The sequence below is a fragment of the Myotis daubentonii genome, chromosome 13, assembly GCF_963259705.1.
Source record: "Myotis daubentonii chromosome 13, mMyoDau2.1, whole genome shotgun sequence".
Taxonomy (NCBI): domain Eukaryota; kingdom Metazoa; phylum Chordata; class Mammalia; order Chiroptera; family Vespertilionidae; genus Myotis; species Myotis daubentonii.
The window spans coordinates 22,130,285-22,150,206 of NC_081852.1; the positions used below are offsets into that span (position 1 = coordinate 22,130,285).

The 19,922-nt window shown below is 55.0% G+C and overlaps 1 protein-coding gene across 4 annotated transcripts in view; it reads right to left on the bottom strand.

Moving 5' to 3' along the window:
- Positions 1-8,543: 8,543 nt before the first annotated feature.
- The window catches only part of PALD1 (phosphatase domain containing paladin 1), a 68,702-nt gene continuing 57,323 nt past the window's right edge, over positions 8,544-19,922 (bottom strand). For all 4 annotated transcript variants that reach the window (XM_059662477.1, XM_059662476.1, XM_059662478.1 and 1 more), the window contains exons 19-20: positions 12,273-12,428; positions 8,544-10,331 (exon numbers count right to left, since the gene is read on the bottom strand). In XM_059662477.1, coding sequence (XP_059518460.1) covers positions 10,179-10,331; positions 12,273-12,428 — 309 coding nt within the window. In that variant the 3' untranslated portion in view covers positions 8,544-10,178. The remainder of the gene's footprint in view (positions 10,332-12,272; positions 12,429-19,922) is intronic.

Consider the following 19,922-nt stretch of genomic DNA (forward strand, 5'->3'; position numbering starts at 1 on the left):
TTTCCAGCCAAGACCTCCACGGCCCACGTGGCCACACACACCGGCCGGGGCAGACTGCCTGGCTTTCCACTGCTCGGGATGGGGGTAGGTCTGGTGCAGCTGAGACCAGGGGCACAGGTGAGATTCTCACAGGTGGTCAGGGTTAGTGTCACACAGAGAGATCCACCCCCGTCACAGACAGGACCCTCATGAGCAGCCAGACTGAAACCCAGCCCACAGATGACATGGTCCCGGTCACACACGCACCCCACACTGGCCATAGAGAGCTTTACGCGAGCCTGGATTTTGACCGGAGACGGAGACTGAGCCCTAACACCATCCATTCTCTTAGCACATTGCAATCACATAAAACATCCCCTTCAGACCCCGGCTGTAAAACAAGGGGCTAGAACAGAGACTTCTGCACCGCTGTCCTGCTCGGAGGGGCGAGGCCCTGATTCTACATGCATCTAATCCTGGCCCTTAGCAGCCGTGGCTGAATGGAGCCACAGCGCCTGGCCTGTCTCCGTGAATCTGCTCAGCAGGCAGGCCCCGGGGCACCGCTGTCCTGATGCTTGAAGAAGCCCCGCTCTTCTCTCAGAGGCCCCGATACACAGCCCTGGGCCAGAGCCAGCACAGCTGCTGTTGTTTGGCAGGTATCAGCAGAATTTGTTTACTGTGGGGCTCCAAGTGCACATCTGGGCTCACAGTTAATCTCCACAACAGCTGGTTCCTGGTTTCATCTTTAAAAGGCAGTGACGTCAGTTCCCCGCAGGACAATGGCTTTTCCCCTGGGAGGCCCGAATTCCCTTCAGCACTCACCCGCCTGCAGGGAAGTGGCCTCCAGGCAAACGTCTGGGTCTCCGGTCCTCTCCACTCACCGGCAGCATCACCGTTCGCACTGGGACCTCCACCGAGGCCCTCCACCACCGGAGGTGGTCATTAAGGGAGGGCGTCGGTACCACCCAGGCCGCTCCCTCTCCGTGGTAACGTGGCACTTCGAGGGTTTTTATTTTGTTAAGCGTTTTCCCAGGTGGGAGTCATTGAGAGGGACCTCACACCCTTGCCTGCCTCTTCACTTCCATTATTTCTCTCTCACTGACACCACAAATGAAATACTAAGCAATCAGGTCTCTTGCCCAGCGGTGATGCTCAGTGGTTGAGCATCGTCCTATGCACCAAGAGGTCCCCGGTTCGATTCCCAGTCAGGGCACATGCCCAGGGTGCTGGCCCCAACCCCTGTGGGGGAGAGGGGGCATGCAGAAGGCAACCAATCGATGTTTCTCTCTCTTTCTTCTCCCTCCCCCCTCCTCTCTCTCTAAAAATCAATAAAAACACTTTTACAAAAGAAGAAAAAAAGAAATAACATTTGTTGAGCGGTTAATGTAGTGTTTTAGGGACTGTATGTGTATCCGGTCATTTAATCCTCCCAACGAGCCTGTGCGCGGAGGGACTCGGGCCGTCGTGGACCTGAGATGTACAGAGGGCTGAGCACCTTCCTCCACCCTTCGTCTGCACCTTCTCCACCAGACCGTGCTGGCTCCTGAACGTGGGGAGTGTACTGCGCCCCATCTCTCCTCCATCGTCCTCACCACCACCGTCAGCACAAGGCCTTCGCCTGGCTGACAGGGACCTGTTTTAGGGGATGCTCTCAAGAGATGCAGTCTCCCTGTGCCACCCTGCCACTCGCTTTTTAAAAACGTGATAAAATATACATAGCGCAGGATTTGTCATTGCACTCATGTGTAAGCGTGAGTTCATAAAGACACTCACAGTGCTGTGTCAGTGTCACTCCTGTGTACCCCTCACACTTTCTCATCATCTCCAGCCGTTGAACAAGTACTGACAGCCCCCCCCCCCCCCGCCCCACCACCACCACCACCAGCACCAGCCTCTGCTGAGCTCTATTCTGCTTCTCATCCTATGGATTTGCCTATTACAGGCACCTCCTATAGGTGGAATCAGACAGGACAAGAGGGGGCAAAAGTAGGGTACAGTTATGCGTATGCTCAACACAGAGTTTATTCTTGTATTGCTGCTTATTGCTGTATTGTTTTCCAGACAATTTAGAACAACTGTAAACCTCCTTTTGCCCCACCCTGCATCTGTCTTCTGAGTCTGGTTTCATTCACTTAGCACAATGTTTCCAAGTCCATCCGTGGGGGAGCATGTGTCAGGCCTTCCTTCCTTTTCCTGGGTGTGTAATATTCCGTTGTATGGATAGATCATTTTGCCTGTCCGCTCACCTATTGATGGACACTTGGGTGGTTTCCACATGTGGGCTATTGCCAATAATGTTGCTAGGAAGCTGAGATTCACTCCAGGGCTCTGCGGCCAGTGGGCCAACAGAGGGTGGGGAGCCTGAGGGGAAAGTAGGAGCATGAGTTCACAGAGCAGCACGCGGTGTGAGCACCGAGCTGGCGTGCTGACCCTCCTCTCTGCCTCTCCAACACCTCAGCTGGCAGGGACGACCCCCACAGGCAGGACAGGAGAGGGGCTTTCTCAAGGCCACGCAGACCGGCCCAGAAGGCCCTCCTTATCAAGGGCCCCCCTCCCTTCGGTTCCCAGGGCCCCCCCTCCCTGGAAGCCCAGACTGAGGGAGCAGCCGATGCTGGAGGCAGCTCAGGGGCGGGGCCCTCCGGCCCCTTGAACAGCGAGCTGGGCAGAAGACAAATAGAAAGGCCTGTGTTTAAGCTGGAGCCACAGTCTAAACATAAACATCTGTTTGTGATTTCAGAAGCAAAACTAAACCATGGTTTGCTGCACCAACTCACAGGGCAAATGAGATGGCGGGGACCCTATAACTCTGTGAAGAACCCAGTCTGCTCGCAAGTCCTTCAGAAACCATTAAACCGTGCAGATGCGCTTGTTAAGCAAACCGTGCAAATTAGCTTATAAACCGTACGCGATCCCTCGTGATTCTTATCTGCTGCTTTCAGCAGGTGCCGCAGGGACCCCAGCGGGGTGGTACGGTAGCTTATTCTTGGCCATCATCTGTAGTGTGTATGAAAATAATACTAGGGTTTTCCTTTAGAAGGTTCAATGACTTAGAAGTTCTGGTCATTTCTTCCCTAATTATGTCTCCCAAAAAGCATTTGTTTGTTTCTTGTCTTTGTTGCATCAACGACACTGGGCAAAAGAGCCCTGATTGGTACCATGTGGAGTGCACACACTTCCAAGGCCTTCCCAGACCAGATGTGTGCGGTGGGCCACACCCTCGCTTGCTAAGTGACCTTCCTGGCTAAGGCTTCCCGTGAGTCCCCAATTCCTCAAGTGTCGCCTAGACGCACTAACAGCTAAGTCAGGGGTTCGGATCACACGTGCGCCCAGGTGTGGGAGAGGATCTAATGTGGAAATGCCACAAACAGGAAGGCACAGCAGCATTGAAAAGGGGCCCTGCCCTAACCGGTTTGGCTCAGTGGATAGAGCGTCGGCCTGCGGACTGAAGGGTCCCGGGTTTGATTCCGGTCAAGGGCATGTACCTTGGTTGCGGGCACATCCCCAGTAGGGGGTGTGCAGGAGGCAGCTGATCAATGTTTCTCTCATCGATGTTTCTAACTCTCTATCCCTCTCCCTTCCTCTCTGTGAAAAATCAATAAAATTATATATTTTTTTAAAAAATAAAATAAAATAATCAATAAAATATATTTTTTAAAAAATAAAAGGGGCCTGTTCATGATTGGGACACCTGCCCTGCCTCTGATCCCAGAGACAGCTGGGGAGGCCTGCGCATGCTCCACGGTGTCCAGGGCGGGAGAGCATTTACACTCCACTTTACGAAGAAACGGAGGCTGGAGGAAGGAAGCAATCCGTCAGGCACATATTAATGTTTAGTAGTATCTGTTCATTCAAGAAACACCCACAGAGATGGTGCTGAGTGCACTGATGGGGATCGGCGACAGGTGGGACAAGGGCCCGTCAGAATGGACCAGCCGAGCACAGAAGGGAGAGGTGGAGAGACCCAGGCAACCTGAGGGAGTGGGTCATCTCGCATGGCCACCCAGGGCTTCCCTGCCGAGGGAGGAGGAGGCAGCAGGCGGCTTTGACTGCTCAGAGCCTGCATTCTTTAGATTCTCTCCCAAAACCCTTGGGAGACACTTAGCCCACCTGACAAGGACGGAACCTCCCCTCGTGAGACACATCAACACACCTGTGTTCATCCCCATCTCGAAAGCCCATGAAACATCCTCTGGCACCTGCCCGGGTGGAAACCGCCACCCAGGGGTCCCCCAGAACCACACAGGGCCATGCAGGAGGTGCCTTTCGGGGAGCCCTGTGCTTCCTGGTGATGGAAAGTCAGATATGGTCACCGGAATTGAGTTGACACTGGGGCAATGACAACCACATGTCTACTCTACGGACCCACGTGTGCATGGGGATCTAATGATGAGGCTGTAGTTCAAGGAGTTCAATACATAATGTGGGCGAACTGGATACACATTTGGAAAAAGTTGTATTCTCCGCCTCATGTCATTCACACATAAAAATTTATCCCAGATGAATTAAAGCGCTACACATACAAGACAGCACTATGCAAGTAGTCAAAGAAAACAGGAAATGGATATCTAACCTCGGGGAGGGAAAGTCTGCTTACACAGGACATAAGACACAAAATGCATTAATTTGACTGCAAAATAACTTAACCTCTCTCTGACAAAGTGCACTCTAAAAACGTTACAAGACAGCCTTAGCTGGCTTGATCCCAGGTCCTGGTTGGGGCACATATGGGAATCAACCAAATGATGTGTCTCTCTCACATCAATGTTTCTCTGTGTGTGTGTGTGTGTGTGTGTGTGTGTGTGTGTCTCTCTCTCTCCCTTCCATTCTCTAAAAATCAATGGAAAAATATCCTTGCGTGAGGATTAACAACAAAAAAGTTACAAGCCAAACTGGTAGAAAGACTTGGCTGTATACCTACAGATGAAACAAACTGTACTAAAAATGTATGCCTATTAATTTAAAAAGGCAACCCAGTAGAAAAACAAGCAAGTACATAGAGATAAGATCCAAGTGGCCAATAAAAATACGAAAAGCTGTCCCATTTCATTAGTAATTGGGAAAGTCATATTAAGTTAAAAAAAAAAAAAGATGATTTTTTTTTATCAGATTGGCAAAAATTAAAAAGACTGGTGACCTCAAACATCAGGGTGGGAATGGGGAAATGGGTATTTTCATAAACTATTGCTGTTTCGTTCAGCCCAGAAGATGGCCTCATTTAGTTCAAAGGAAGAATGAAAATCGCTTTGGGGCTGCATAGACACACTGTCACGCAGGGTTTGTTGATGGGTGAGGTGGGTGGATGGTAGGAAAAGGAAAGAATAAGCCAAGAAGAAGTACAAAGTGAAACTTAAAAGGCCGATGTCATAGATAATCTACCCGTGTGACTCAGAGGAAACGGCATTTCTTGTGGGTGTTGAGGGCAACCTCTTGAAAGCACACAGGGGTTTGAACAGCATCGAGTCCGAGAACCACAAGACCTTGAGAGAGGGTTTTCAAAGCTGTCATGCTTTCCCCTCGCCCCCCCCCCCCTCCAGCCCGTCACAGCAAGGACACTCTTCCCAAAACAGACATTTCTGTCCCCCGTCATGGGAACTGTTGGAGAGGATTCCAGCTCCCAGAGCTGGCTCCAACATCCACCTCTGGAATGAGCCACAGCTTGCAATCAGACACGCGCTGGGCCTCAGTATCCCCGCCTGCAAACGGGGATCATGGTGCTTACCTGTGCTGTTGCGGGCATGCTGAATGGGAGGATGAGTGTCTGACAAGGCTAGTGCTCTCCTAGAGAACGTAGGAAAACAAGCGAAGGTTATTACTGGTCTGGCAGCGGGGCCACTGCAGGACACACTGAGGCACGGAGGCTCGGGGGGGGGGGGCGGGGGACACAGGCTGAGCACGTGTCTGGTGATATTTTAAAGCTGATAATTCAATGTAGATGAGAAATAAAGTGTCCCCATCTTTACAAGTCAATAAAAAAAAAGTCAGCAAAGGACACAGACAGCCTAGAAGAGAAAAACATCAATGGCCAATAAACACGGAAAAAGTTCAGCACCACTACTCATTGAAAAGAAATATAAAATTAAAGAAGTATGAGATTCTATTCTGAAGCACAAAATTGGCAAGAACTTTTTTAAAATGTAAGAGGCAGTACGGGCAGGCGTTGGAAAGCAGCGCGCTCAGTAACTGCTATTCGAACAGGCATTTCAGGACAAATAAAGGTGCATCTCAAAAACCTTTCAAGGGGCAAGCCCTTTACAGGAATTAACCAGGCTGGCACCGCCATAGGCAGATGTGGGGGTATCGACTCAGCTCACTACAACCCCCTCCGTCCTCTCCTCCCCACCTCCACCACAGGGTCACAGTCCACAGGATGGGCCGCCCCACACTTGAGATGGGGGACAGGGCGAGAGGGGGAAAGATGACTTCATCTGGGGAGGGCGGTAACGTATGAAACTGGAAGCCAGGGCGGTCATTTTCCCCAAGCAGTGAGAGGCAGCTGCCCTTCCTCAGCAAGGGCCCAGCAGCCGCCCAGGGAGGGCCAGGCAAGAGTGAGGGTGTGTTGTTCAGGTCCTCAGAGCAGCAGACACCAAGGTGGGATTCGATGTGCAGGAGATGCATTTGGGGAGCCTTCTGGGGAGGGTAAAGGAGGGAGCAGACGGTGGCAGAAGGGCCTTCGGAAGAGCCCCACACTGCCCGTGGCTCTCGGGACCTCGAGGCAGACCGACGGGAGGCCCCGCAGGAGCTGCCGGATGGAGGAGCACAGGGATGGGCAGAAGTCACTGAGCTCAGTCCCTGTCTGAAGGGGTGACTGAGGGGAGAGAGCGCTGGAGGGGAGCACGGTCTGAGATCCCAAGGTGCACTAGCTGGTGGTTGTGTCAATCGTTCTCTGTAGCGGGTTGCGCGCGCGGGGTCAGGGCGGTGCACGCGGGGTCAGGGCGGTGCACACGGGGTCAGAGTGGTGCATGCGGGGTCAGAGTGGTGCATGCTCGTGGATGCCACCGAGGTTTCCAGGCCAGTTCCCGATTCTGGTCGCCCCATCCTCTGTGGCCTCCCTCCCAAGGGCTCCTGTGAGATCCTCCCACTGACCATTTTTAAAACCCTTTATTTGCGTAAGGTGGCTGGGGCCACTTTCAGTGACATGCAGTCCCAGGAGTTCTAACCAGACCTACACAAAGATGTGTGCTGGACGATGTCCTTTGAGGTGTTCTTTGTAAATCTTGACATGAAACATGACCCACAGGTAAGGCTGCAGATCTTCTTTTTTAAATATATTTTATTGATTTTTTACAGAGAGGAATGGAGAGGGATAGAGAGTTAGAAACATCGATGAGAGAGAAACATCGATCAGCTGCCTCCTGCACATCTTCCACTGGGGATGTGCCCGCAACCCAGGCACATGCCCCTGACCGGAATCGAACCTGGGACCCTTCAGTCTGCAGGCCGACGCTCTATCCACTGAGCCAAACCGGTTCCGGCAAGGCTGCAGATCTTGAGAGGGGTTTGGGTTACACAAGTACAAACATTTGTTAGGATGTGTGTGGTTTATAGACAAGACGTGTGGGTGAGCTGTGGGGGACGACCGCTGAGCAAGGGCAGAGAGACCGACTAGGTGCTCGCGGTGGGTCAGGCGCTGTCCTAAGTCACTCCTGTGTCAGAGGCTGTGGATGCCACTGACCAGAGAAGCCACTGAAATGGGAGCCAGTGCTGTCCCTGTCACTGCTACATGTCCTCCGCAGGCTGGCAGCTTGGGGGACACACCACCCACTCCTGTGCATCCCCACCAAGACCCCCTGATTCCGGGCAGAGAAGGGAGAACTGCCACACACACACACGCACACATACACACACGCACACACACACACACTGGTGCTCACCCTCTACACTCGCATTCAGAAACCACACGAAGCATCATAGGAAATAACGACGTGCTATGAAATAAGCCCCGGAGGCCACCCCCCAGCCTGGAAAGATGACCAACTCCAGCTCCATGGGGGCTCTGAGTTCCATTCTGACCTCCCCAGCTGACCTCAGAACCACATCCCACAGGGCCTCGTTCCCCTGATCCTGGAAGAGTCTGGGTAGAGGCCAGGGTCAGAGCTCTCTGCCTCACTCCCCCCGCTGCCTCTTTACACACCCATTTCCAATGCAAATGTTCACACACCCAGGCCCCTGAAGGGGCCCAGCAGAACCTGGTAGGGGGAGGAAATGGAGGCTGAGGTCCACCCTCCTTCATAGCCCCTGAAAGTCCACCTTGTCTCATTTCCCTGGATAGAGCAGTCCTTCACACTTTAGTGTGAATTCGCCTGTGATGATGCTTTCTTCAAGGAAGGGCTCAGCATGACAACTCTGGGCACCCTGGGTGACATGGGAAGGCACAACTGGAAATGTGAAAGAAGGAAAGGGATGTCTAGGAAGAAAGCCACCTTTTCTGAGATTGGGGACCCCTCAGGGTAGATGCTCTCCCTCACCCCACCCACTGGCCCTTGCTCTGGAGGAGCGGGGACCCCAGCGGGCATCAGTTCTCTAACCCCTGCTCCACACTAACACAAACCAGCAGCCAGGCGCACTTCACATTTAGCTGTTTTTAATGCTCAAAAGCTCTGTACAAAAAAAAGTCACAAATGAATCCTCACAACACCCCTGTGAGGTAGGTAGGCAAGTATTCTTCTCCCATTTGCAGATGGGGAGACTGAGGCAGAGCGGTGACGTGACCGGCAAGTGGTCCCAGCAACGCTGAAAGTCAGGGCCAGCCATGAGGACACAGAGGCTCCTGCCCAGTTCAGTCCTGATCTCTGACCCCTCACCTAGACCTTGTCTGCAAAGAAACTAAAACTTTTTAATACATGCAAAAAGAATAAAGACAAAAACAACCCATCTGGAAAGGTAGTGAACAGACATACAGTAGTTCTGCAAAAAGAAATCAGCCAAGATGGTCAAATAGTTTCCAATACTAGGTAGATATGAGCCACTTCAGCCTCTTCTCCCCTTTTCAAATACCTCGACCAGGGACACGACCACCTGTTCTCCCATAGAAGTGCATGCACGCAACCACAGAGAGGCCCCGCTGGCCACAACGAGCAGGCCAGGTGCCCAGCCTCCCCACTGGGCAGCCCCTGGGTATAAACAGGCCCCGGCCCCAGAGGAAGAGCTGCAAGGCTCAGCTCAGCACCCCTGCCTCCCCTCCTCTTCCGAGCAGCTTCCCGCTGTCTGCACACAGCAGACCCTCTACGTCAGCAGTGCCTGGCCCCGTCTGCTCCCACCGGAAGGCAGCTCAGGGGTCCTCGGCAAGAATGGTCTGCAATCCAGGGGACCCCTCAGGCCACCCTTAGCCCACGCTCACGCTCCACTGCTCGCTCAAGTGGCCGCACCCGAGGGTCCCTGCTGCAGCAGGCGGGGCACGGGCCTTTGGGGCTGGCGGGGCGGGAGGAGGTGCAGAGGGACCCAGGCTGGGTGCTTGGCTTACTCAGCACCGCCCACCCGGGCTCCCAGGCAAATGGAGGTGGCTTCTGCCATGGGGCTGCTCCACCTCCTGGAAGCTCTCTCTTCCCCTGAGAGGGACTCCCTGGTGTTTCCGGCTCCTTAGAAAACTCCACAGTCCTGCCAGCACCCCCGGGGGCGGGGGGCGGGAGGGCAGGAGAGGCCAAGCCTCTGCGGCACCCACCACACCATGGGGTTGTACTTCTTGAAGTCTCCAGGTTGGAGACGGGCACGAGAGGCAAGAAAACTAAAGCTGACTTTAAAGTCACAAAGCCACCCAGAGTGCTGTCCACCTCCCAGGGAGCCAGGGGCCCCGAGGGCAGTGCCAGGAGGCTAAAGGGGAGAAGCCAAGAGGGAGAGCAGGGAAGGAAAGAGAGGAAACCCGCACTGGCCGGCTGCTCTGCACAGGGGCCGCCAGACCTGCTGGGAGGGGAGGGGAGAGGATGGCAGTGGCCGTGGCCAGTAGCTTTGTTTGGCAACTGGGGAGTGAGCTGCTTGGAGGGCTGCAAGGCCCGCACTGGGCCCTCCTGAGGGCAGCTCTCACGCTGTCATTCACAGGTCTGACTGCGTGCTCACTGTCCTATAAAAAGCCCTTTCAAAAAAGGGGTCCCAACCCAGCCCCAGGCTCTCTGGGAAGCTGGGGAACTGTCAGCTCAGGGCCACTTCAGTGAGGGCCCCTCCAGCCTTCGTGGGGCCCTGCGGGGGGACGGGGCAGGGGAACCGTCCTACAGGAAGTCGCCGGCGGCGAAGGGCTCCAGGCTGTGGCTCTGCTCCTGCCACCGGCAGCGCAGCCTGGAGAAGGGCTGGTCCTCCGTGCCCTGGAGCTCGGGGAAGCCCAGCTGATTGAGGATCTCGTAGACCCCAGCCTTCGACGCCACCTGGAGAGGACAGAAGAGATGGGGCTGCATCCCAGGGGAGGGAGGGTGTCATTCGGGTCCCCTGCCCCCTTCGTGACTTCCTTCCCGCTCTGGGCTCCGGAGCACACGGCCGAGCCTGTGGCCCAGGGCTGCCTCCTACCAGCTCAGCACTCTGGCGGGGGCCCCAGCGAACTGCACAAGTTTGCGTTGTGACCATTAATCGCTCTGAGCTTCCCTTTCCTCACAGTGGGGAGAGCAGGCTCTACCTGCCGGGAGCGCCGCGGAGGACTAGGTCAGCACCACAAGCACCGCAAGCGCTCGGCAGGCAGCCAGGCAGGCGGAGAGCAGCACAGGAGGCCACGCCTGCTGCTCCCACAGGGACCCGCAGGAGCGAGGCAGCGAGCACTCGGGTGGGCCTGCAGGGGGCGCTGAGGAAGGTGGCGTGAACCCCGGAGCCAGCAAGAGCCTCTGGCTGTGAGTTCCGGCTGTGGGCCTCCCTGGACACGCTCCACCCTCTGCTGCCCAGTGGCCCAGGCCCTGACACTAGACCCAAACCCTCTCACAAGGAGCCTCCGTCTCACCCCATCGTCCTGGGGGTGGGGAAGAGCAAGGTCCACTCAGAACGAAGGTCCCCAAGTAACCCCCACCTGCCCTTCATCCCCAGGAGACAGGGACCCTGAGGCTAGAACCCCACACTCCTAACTGGACCCACAGTTCTCTCCTTCCCTGACCTCCCCCATCACCCAACACCCAGGCTCAGCAGGGGGGGTGAAGCTCCTCCCAGCCCCCAACTCCCCTCAATCTCCAAGCAAAACCCAAGCGGAAGTGTCCTGGGTCCCCCACCGCCTCCACCCTACCCAGGGGCTGAGAGAGGAAGCTGAGCCCGGGCCCGCTCAGGGGGGGCCCAACATGGCCTTGGAGTGACGCACACCCATCAGGTCTCCTGACTCAACACACGAGGGCCACACCCAAGGCTTTTCCTTCAGCACACGGCCCAGCAACCACCATTCCTGCCACGGGCACTGCGTGGCCGCCCTGCCCCCGATCCCTCACAGCTCTGACCCCAGCCCGTGCCCTGCCGATGTCCACTCTGACTGGCGTCCCAGCCTCCTGCTGTCCCACCTGCCTGCCCTCCGGGGCTAGTGCAGACTCGATCCAGATCAGAACCGCCAGGACAGGCGGGGAGGTCAGGAGGGCCAGAGCCCCGGTGGAGGGGCAATTACAGGCCGCACTGCCGAGGAGGGAGGAGGCCACCCCCTGACCTAGAGGTAACGAGGTGGCAGCTCTGCCTCCAGCACAGCTGAGCCAGAGGAGGAACCAGGAGGGCTGGAGGGCAAGCGGAGAGTGGGCCTTGAGGGCGGTGTCCTGGGCCAAAGGCTGGCTCCAATGCTGACTGTGACCCAGGTCCTAACCTGTCTGTGCTCAGCCCCTCCTTGCAGACGGGAGGGCAACAGTCACCTTGTAAGTCGCCTGCTCGCACAGCGCCTGGCAGAGGGAACTGGGTATCTCACGGAGCCCTCACCACCCCCTTCTGAGGTGGTGCCAACAGTAGCAATGTCTGTCCATGTTCATGTTGAAGGCAGCAAATTAACAGCTAATTAACTTGCCCAGGGTCACACTGGAAGGTGGCAGGGGCTGGGCCACCATGCATCTTGCCCTTTGCAGAGTGGGTGAGGGCTGAGCATCTAATGGGCATGAAGAGGCCGGGCAAGGCTGGCCTTGGGGACACACAGAGCAGGGGCCTGCCTGACCCACACGCCTGGTCCCCTCCCGCCGCCTCATGCATTCAGCCATCCATTCATTCACTCGTCAAACTTACTGACTGCCTGCCAAGCGCAGACACCATGCTGGCGACCCCAGGTCAAATGAGACAAAATCTCAGCCAAAGAGAAGAGTGAGAGGTGAGAAGGCTTCCCGTCCACAGGGAACTCTCCAGGCAGCCTCGCCTCCCGCCTCTCTTACCTCCCGCATCCAGGTGCTGAACGGCCTCGGCCAGGAGTCCGCCTTCTCCAGGTGGAGGTAAGCGTTGAAGAGCACCAGGTAGACGTAGCGCTCCAGGTACTGCAGGCTCCGCAGCTGCAGCCTCCGGGCCTCCTGCTCCGATTTGGCTGCCTTCACCTGCAGAAGGCGCCGGGCGGGAGTCAGCAGGGGGCCTCCCCACCCAACATACGTGCCCCCACACTCACTCACACCACACACTCACACCACACTCACACCACTCACACCACACACACCACACACACCCCACACACACCACACACTCACACCACACACACCACATACTCACACCACACACTCACACCACTCACACCACACACTCACACCACACTCACACCACTCACACCACACACTCACACCACTCACACCACTCACACCACACACACCCCACACACTCACACCACACACACCCCACACACTCACACCACACACACCACATACTCACACCACACACTCACACCACTCTCACACCACTCACTCACACCACTCACACCCCACACACCACACACTCACACCACACACACACCACATACTCACACCACACACTCACACCACTCACACCACACACACCACACACTCACACACACCACATACTCACACCACACACTCACACCACACACTCACATCACACACACCCCACACACTCACACCACACACACCCCACACACTCACACCACACACACCCCACACACTCACACCCCACACACACTCACACCACTCACACCACACACACCACACACTCACACCACACACTCACACCACTCACACCACACACTCACACCACACACTCACACACACCACATACTCACACCACACACTCACACCACACACTCACATCACACACACCCCACACACTCACACCACACACACCCCACACACTCACACCACACACACCCCACACACCACACACTCACACCACACACCCCACACACTCACACCCCACACACACTCACACCACTCACACCACACACACCACACACTCACCCCACACACACCCCACACACTGACACCCCACACCACACACATACACCACACACCACTCACACCACACACTCACACACACCACACACTCACACCACACACTAACACCCCACACACCCCACACACTCACACCCCACACTCACATACCACACACTCACTCATACCACACACTCACACCACACTCACACCACACACACCACACACACACCACATACTCACACCACACACTCACACCACACACTCACATCACACACACCCCACACACTCACACCACACACACCCCACACACTCACACCACACACACCCCACACACTCACACCCCACACACACTCACACCACTCACACCACACACACCACACACTCACACCACACACTCACACCACTCACACCACACACTCACACCACACACTCACACACACCACATACTCACACCACACACTCACACCACACACTCACATCACACACCCCCCACACACTCACACCACACACACCCCACACACTCACACCACACACACCCCACACACTCACACCCCACACACACTCACACCACTCACACCACACACACCACACACTCACACCACACACCCCACACACTCACACCCCACACACACTCACACCACTCACACCACACACACCACACACTCACCCCACACACACCCCACACACTGACACCCCACACCACACACATACACCACACACCACTCACACCACACACTCACACACACCACACACTCACTCACACCACACACTAACACCCCACACACCCCACACACTCACACCCCACACTCACATACCACACACTCACTCATACCACACACTCACACCACACTCACACCACACACACCACACACACACCACTCACTCACACCACTCACATCACACCACTCACATCACACCCTCACACCACCCTCACACCACTCACACCCCACACCCTACACACACCCCACACACTCACTCACACCACACACTCACACCACATTCACACCACTCACACCCCCCACACACACACCACACACACTCACACCACACTCACACCACACACTCACACCACACTCACCACTCACATCACACACTCACTCACACCACACACACACCACACACCCCCACACACATACACATACCACACACACTCACTAATATCACATACACATCTCACATGCACCAACACACTCACTCACACCCCACACATACCATACCATACCACAAACACACACCACGCAGATACACATATACACACATACCACATACACCCCCCACGCAGCCACTCATGCCCTCTCACACACCCCATATACACTCACACCATACGGACAGATACTCACATACTACCCAAACCCCCTGAGCGTGCACACACATTCACATCCTCAACTGCCCGCAGCACCGGGTGGAGCTGGGAGGAAGGGATTCAGACAGCAAGGCCCAGGGCGTCCGAAACCCACTTCCTACCGGGGAGGTGAGAACAGGTCACCTGGCCTCCCTGCACCCCCACTTCCTCACTGAAAGTATAACCACTGTTCTGAGGGCAACCAGACAAGGACAAGCTGCCATGGGAACGCTCCGCTCAGGCCCTTCCCTCATCAGGTCTCTGATCAGTGGCCCGGACAGTGGTCAGCAATGTGAAGCTCTCGCACTCCTGACTGTGGACACAGCCTGGACCCCTCCCCCCCCCCTCAGCTGCTCAGAGGGAGCACCGTGGCCCTAGCTCTGGGTGCATGAAGGTTTCGGGCTGGGACCTGTTAACAGAAGACGCCTGGGGGTGAAAGCAGGAGGCAGGGGCCCCTCAAGGTTCCTCTCTGTGCAGGGGTCAGCGGCAGGCCAGGGCCAGCCCCGCTCTCCCTGCAGGTCTCTGCCCCCTCCTGCCGGTGTCCTCCCCCACCACAGGCTGCTGCCCACCCTGAAGACACCACCAGACCTCTCCGCACCGGCCCCCAGTCTCCGCCCAGGGCCCACAGCAGCTGTCTCCACTCCAGGAAGAGGATGAGGCACAGGGGCCGTTCCCTCGGGCTCCTGGCACATCGGTGGGAGGGCACAGCCAGCCCAGACCTCCGGGACCAGGAAAGACGGTCCCCCACCCACTGGGCCACAGCCAGGAGCCTTTCCTTGCACACACACACACACACACACACACACACACACACTGCAGCCTCCGGGTCAGCCTCCAGCTGCTGCAGGAAGGTTCCCAGGTGCCCCCGGCCCCCAGACATGAGTCAGCCACAGTCCTACAAACCAGGAGCTACAGGGGGCCTGCTTTGGGGGCCTGTGGCCCCCACCTCCCACTTCTGCCTTAGAGAACTCAGCCTTCGTGCCTCTGCCGTCTTAGCTCCCGGGCTGCAGGAGTGGACGGTGACTGACCCCCTATCCACAGGCCTCGGGGATGGGCCAAGGGTGGAAGGTGGGCAGGGACAGGGCCCAGGACAGCCAGGGCTCTGACTCCCTAGGAGACATGAGCTGGTTCTGGGCCTGGTTCTGCCCTTTAAACTCTCAGCGCCCCCAGGAGGTGGGGTTGCTCAGGCAAGTAAGGTACGAGGAAGCACCTGGAACCATGGAGAACCCCACAGGCCCACTCGTTCATGGGACAGGAGGCAGGGCGATGGCACACAGGCGCAGGCCCTGCCCACAGAGACGCGGGTGGTGGTGGTTGGGGGGAGGGGGAGGGGGACCAGGAGACAGATACAAAGCACCCAGAAGGCCAGATCATGGGATCAAGGCAGGGCAGGCAGCTAGACTGGGGAGGGTATCGAAGAGGAAGTGATGCTTGAGGTGGGTTAGGAGAAAGGGGGCAGAAAGGTGCCCCGTGAGGGGGAGGAAAGGTGTTAAAGAGGGAGGTCTCTCCAGGCAGACAGAGGGAGGAGCTCATAGCAGCGGGGGAGGGGGAGGATGGGGGCCGCACCCAGGGGCCAGGCTGAGCCGGACCCTCAGACAAAGGGGTAGTGAAGGCTTCTGGCGAATCTGAGGTTGGGAATGGCCACAGGGTTGCTGCTGGGTGGGGTTGGGAGACAGATCAGGATGCTTATTGCTTTAAACCAGTGGTTCTCAACCTTCCTAAAGCCGCGACCCTTTAATATAGTTCCTCATGTTGTGACCCAACCATAAAATTATTTCCGTTGCTACTTCATAACTGTAACTTTGCTACTGTTATGAATCGTAATGTAAATATCTGATGTGCAGGATGTATTTAGGCGACCCCTGTGAAAGGGTCGTTTGACCCCCAAAGGGGTCGCGACCCACAGGTTGAGAACCGCTGCTTTAAACACTCCACCAACTTTGTTTAGAATTAGGCAGTGGACAGAAAATAAAAGGATTTGACCTAAATACAAGCTGCGGCAGCACAGTGCAGCTCTGCTCAGCTATGGACGGGTACACAGGCTGCACGCACGGGGCTTCACCCATCCCCTATGCTGCTTCCCAAACTCCATCCAGAGGCCTGGGGTCCCTTTAAACCATTTCCTTAGAAGGAAAGGAAATCACCAGTGGTCCCACCAGGAAAGCCACTGTAAACTCCTTCCAATGCAACAGCTGAGAAGAAATGTCCTCAGCTCCAGCCTGGCTCCCGGACAGGCCACAGCAGCCGTCCTCTCGGCGCCCCCACTCCCACGGGGACGCGCCTGCGGCCGAGACCCCACGGAGGGTCGGGTCTGCACGGTAGTCATGGTGGAGAGGCCGAGCGATTCCTGCTGAGCCCACTGGCAAGGCAGGGTAGAATTATCTCTAAATTCAGACCCCGGGCTGTAGGTGGCGCCTGACACTCCCCGGAAGGTTCCGTGGGCACATCCTGCCCCATCGAAGTCTGTGATTTGAGGAATGACCCGTCTTCCCATCGAGGCCCTGGTTTCCTGACAATCACCCGTGTTGGCACTGCCCGGGGAGGAGGACAGGCCAGCCACCTCCTGCCGGTAAAAATAGTGGAGCTGTTTTTAAATGGCCTGGCAGGCCAGGCTGTCATTAGCTGTGGTGCAGCGGGCAAGACCTCCTTGTCCACTGGGATTGAGCCCTGAAATAGAAGGGGCCCGGGAATGGTGGCCAGGGCACTGGCATTCCGGCCTCTCCAACCTGCAGTCTGCCCAGCACCCACGTGGGCCCGACGCGTCCAGGGCCCACTACATACTGCGCGCTGGGTGAGCACGTTCCATCTAGATCTGATCATCAGATTCTGATCCGCTCTCTGAGGGGCAGTGTGGCAGGTGAAGAGGGCCTCGTCTGGGAGTCGGGGTCTGGCGGCTCACTCTCCTCCTGTATCCCACTAGCTGTGTGTTCTTGGCATGCCCAAGGGTCTCCCTTCCTCAAATGCAAAAATGGAGAGAACAGGCCTGGCCAGTGTGGCTCAATGGTTGAGCGTCAACCCATGAACACAGAGATCACGGGTTTGATTCCCGGGTTTTAGGCTCCATCCCCAGTTGTGTGTGTACAGGAGGCAGCCGATCAAAGGTTCTCTCTCAATGATGTTTCTCTCTCTCTCTCCCTCTCCCTTCCTCTCTGAAATCAATAAAAATATATTTTAAAACATAAAGGAAGAGATCCCAGAGAGCCCCACCCTCTCCCCTTCGCCTCTCTCTGTCCACACGCACGCACCTAGGAAAGGCCACATGAGGACACAGAGAAGGCAGCGGTACTCAAGCCAGGAGGAGTCCCCACTAGAAACTGAGTCAGCCAGGACCTTGATCTTGGACTTTCCAGCCTCCTGAACTGTGAGAAAGTAGAATTCTGTTGTTTCGGCCATGCCGTCTGTGGTACTTTGTTATGCCAGCCCAAGCTAACTATATGCTTGTGATGACCTCACACCCTCTCTATGCTTCAGTCCCCCGTCCTGGGAAAGTGAGAGGGTAACAAGCTATGAGGCCAGTACCATCCTAATACCAACCAAACAAAGACATCATAAGAAAAAAAAAACTACAGGTCAATATCTCTTATGAGTCCAACGCAAAAACTCCGCAACAAACCAAATGCAGAAAATATATAAAGATCACTTGCCATGACCAGGTAGGATTTATCCCAGGAATGCTAAGTTGGTTTAAAATCCAAAAATCAACTAACATAATACACTATAGCAATAGAATAAAGGGCAAAAACCATATAATCATCTCAAGAGACATAGAAAAGTATTTTAAAAATATTTTACATCTACTCGTGAAAAAACACTCAAGGCCTGGCCAGGTGGCTCAGTTGGTTGGAGCACCATCCACGCACCAAAAGGTTGTGGGTTCAACTCCAGGTCAGGGAGCATACAAAAGGCAGTCAACTGATGTTTCTCTCACATCGATGTTTCCCTCTCCCCCTCTCTCTCTAAAAAGCAATGAAACATATCCTCTGGTGAGGATTAAAAAGACAAAAACACTCAAACTAAGAACGGGCGTCTAAGAGAAACCCACAGTTAGCATCCTACTTAATCGTGGGAGCCTAAAAGCTTTCTCCCAAAGACCAGGAACAAAACGAGGATGTCTGCTGTCGCCACTTCTGCTCAACACCGTACCGGGAGATCTCGCCAGGGCAGTTAGACAAGAAAATTAAGTAAAAGGCACCCAGCCTGGCCACTGTGGCTCGGTTAATTGAGCATCATCCCATGCACCAACAGGTCACAGGTTGGATTCCCAGTCAGGGCACGTGCCTGGGTGGTGGGCTTGATCCCCAGTAGGGGTTGTATAGGAGGCAGTCAACAGATGTTTTTCTCTCACATTGATGTTTCCCCCTCTCTCTCTCCCTCTCCCTTCCTCTCTAACATCAAGAAAAACATATTTATAAATAAACAAACAAATGGCACCCATATTGGAAAGAAAGTAGTAAAACTACATTTGTAGATGACATGATCTTGTATATAGAAAATTCTAAGAAATTCACTAAGACAAACAAGTATTAGAACTAATAAACACGTTTAGCAAGGTTGCAAGATTGATCAATATACAAATTTATCAATTCTATTTCTATACCATAGCAATGAACATACTAACACATGAAATAAGGAAACCAATTCTATTTACAATAGCATATGTGGGGCGTGGCTACAGTGTTTTGGCCAGGTTCAAGCCTCGGACTAATGAAAGGACAGGGTCCTCTCATTGCCATATGCAAGTCCCAGCTGGAGGGCAGGGACCTCCCAGCACAATTATAGCCAACAGCTATGGTTGTGAGCTTGAACCTATGGTCTGAACACGTGGCCCCACCTGCCTTGTGCTAGAGTTCAGGTGCATGTAGTTGAGTGGGGTTGAAACTCACGAGAATGCTGTAAACAACGTGATCATGCCCCTACTTTGCCTCGTGGCATCTGCGATAAAATAAAGACATGGCTTGTGGGCGCTGGCGCTGTCTCCTCATCAGGGAGCAGCGTCCCACCGAGACCCAGCTTTCATTCTCTTGTCTGTCTTTTCTCAATCCTTTCACCCCCCCACTCAGGGTCACTGAACCAGGCTGAGCTGGCCTGGGGCTGAGTATGCCATGGCTGTGCCGGCTCCCCACAAGCATAAGTACAATAAAGCAGGAATAAATTTAACAAAAGAAGTGTAAAATTTACACTCTGGGAGCTATAAAACATGTAGGCCATTAGAGAAGACCTAAATAAATGGACGAAATCTCCACTCGTGAATCAGAAAAGTGACTGTTGTTCAGATGGCAACATTCCCCGAACTGATTTACACATTCAACACA